At 31.5% G+C, this 2,484-nt stretch overlaps 1 protein-coding gene across 1 annotated transcript in view; it reads left to right on the forward strand.

The window, feature by feature from the left end:
* The window catches only part of LOC106476139 (replication factor C subunit 1-like), a gene marked incomplete at its 5' end in the record, with an annotated part of 11,980 nt that overhangs the window by 2,184 nt on the left and 7,312 nt on the right, over nt 1–2,484 (forward strand). Inside the window, 2 exons of the mRNA XM_013936807.1 lie at nt 1,009–1,107; nt 1,902–2,053. Of these exons, the coding sequence (XP_013792261.1) occupies nt 1,009–1,107; nt 1,902–2,053 (251 nt within the window). The remainder of the gene's footprint in view (nt 1–1,008; nt 1,108–1,901; nt 2,054–2,484) is intronic.

Here is a 2,484-nt window from a genome sequence, read left to right on the forward strand (position 1 = left end):
GTGTTGTTTTACTAGCTGTAGTTGAGTGTTACCTTTACTACAGTGTCTTATTGTGTTGTTTTACTAGTTGTAGTTGAATGTTACCTTTACTACAGTTTGTTATTGTGTTATTTTACTAGTTGTAGTTGAATGTTACCTTTACTACAGTTTGTTATTGTGTTATTTTACTAGTTGTAGTTAAATGTTACCTTTACTACAGTTTGTTATTGTGTTGTTTTACTAGCTGTAGTTGAGTGTTACCTTTATTACAGTGTCTTATTGTGTTGTTTTACTAGTTGTTGTTGAATGTTACCTTTACTACAGTTTGTTATTGTGTTGTTTTACTAGTTGTAGTTGAATGTTACCTTTAGTACAGTTTGTTATTGTGTTGTTTTACTAGTACAGTTTGTTATGTGTTATTTTACTAGTTTTAGTTAAATGTTATCTTTAGTATAGTTGGTTATAGTGTTGTTTTACTAGTTGTTGAATGTTATCTTTATTACAGTTTGTTATTGTGTTGTTTTACTAGTTGTAGTTGAATGTTATCTATAGTACAGTTTGTTATAGTGTTGTTTTACTAGTTGTAGTTGAATGTTATCTTTACTTCAGTTTGTTATTGTGTTTCACTAGTTGTAGTTGAATGTTATCTTTAGTACAGTTTGTTATAGAGTTGTTTTACTAGTTGTAGTTGAATGTTATCTTTACTACAGTGTGTTATTGTGTTGTTTTAGTAGTTGTAGTTGAATGTTACCTTTAGTACAGTTTGTTATAGTGTTGTTTTACTAGTTGTAGTTGAATGTTATCTTTACTACAGTTTGTTATAGTGTTGTTTTACTAGTTGTTGTTGAATGTTATCTTTAGTACAGTTTGTTATTGTGTTGATTTACTAGTGGTAGTTGAATGTTACCTTTAGTACAGTTTGTTATAGTGTTGTTTTACTAGTTGTTGTTGAATGTTATCTTTAGTACAGTTTGTTATTGTGTTATTTTACTAGTTGTAGTTGAATGTTACCTTCACTTTTTTTATTAGGTCCTCCATAACATGTCACTGTGGAGTTGTAAAGAAAAGAAATTAGGTGTAGAACAGACTAAGTCAGACACAGGAAAGGGAACAAAGGACATCAAACTGGTAAGAATCTCAAACACTGGATAGGTAAAAATCTGTTTGCTGATCTATCTAAGAGACATGGTATGAAAGACATGGTTGACAAGAGGATGTGATGATGAGAATTGTTACTTGAGTTTATGTTTGTGATTAAGAGAGGTATATATATCTTCATTGCTATGATGACTTCATAATGACTTTTCAGTTTGGTAGACAGGGTTGGCAAGAAGGCATAATCTGTAAGAATTTTAATATTGGAAGGAAGACACACATGTTCGAAACGTCATAATTACATAATGTGTCTTGCATAGTAAATGTTTACATACCTAACATAAAAAATGTCTTAAAAGAATGTCAGATTATTATTTTTTAACAGTTTAGTTCTTCATAGAAGTATTTCAAAGATTTATTTTTCTACAAGGCTCCAGGTTATTTCTCAGTACTTATTTAATAGTAGACATTTTTAGGAATGATTTTGCTTGTCAGTTTGTTTAGTTGTGCTGGCCGGATTTATTTTCTAAGTGTAAATATTTTCTTCAAAGAAAAAGTAAAGATTTAGCTACATGCATTTTTAATAGTAGGTAAATAAAAATAAAGTTTACACCCACTATTATCGAATAAGTTTTCACACTTTCACTTGTCCTCTTCAATCAAACTTTGACTGAAGAGGACACATGAAAGTGCCAGTTTTTTGTTCCATATTAGTGGATCTAAACTTTATGAATTTTTATTCTAGTACAAAAGTCACTTGTGCTTCAGTTCAGGAAAGGTTACGTAGAAAGAAAGATTTCCTAAATAAGTTTTTTTTTGGTCTGTAGGGTCCGTTTGAAGCACTTCGTAGAATCTTTTCTGCAGAAGAAACCAAAAACATGAACATCCATGACAAAAGCAATTTGTTTTTCCAAGACTACTCATTGGTGCCCTTGTTTGTTCAGGAGAACTATCTTCAGGTGAAACCCCTGGGAGCAAAGTAAGTTTACACTGTACTTCTATAATGTATCACTTGTGTAAAAGTGAAGTTTGTAGTTTGGGAAAGAAACTACCTTCAGGTGAAACCCCTGGGAGCAAAGTAAGTTTACACTGTACTTCTATAATGTATCACTTGTGTAAAAGTGAAGTTTGTAGTTTGAGTAAGAAACTACCTTCAGGTGAAACCATTAGAAGCTGAGTAAGTTTACACCGTACTTCTATAATGTATCACTTGTGTAAAAGTGAAGTTTGTAGTTTGGGTAAGAAACTATCTTCAGGTGAAACCCCTGGGAGCAAAGTAAGTTTACACTGTACTTCCATAATGTATCACTTGTGTAAAAGTGAAGTTTGTAGTTTGGGAAAGAAACTACCTTCAGGTGAAACCCCTGGGAGCAAAGTAAGTTTACACTGTACTTCCATAATGTATCACTT

The sequence above is a fragment of the Limulus polyphemus genome, unplaced genomic scaffold (assembly GCF_000517525.1).
Source record: "Limulus polyphemus unplaced genomic scaffold, Limulus_polyphemus-2.1.2 Scaffold9898, whole genome shotgun sequence".
Lineage (NCBI taxonomy): Eukaryota > Metazoa > Arthropoda > Merostomata > Xiphosura > Limulidae > Limulus > Limulus polyphemus.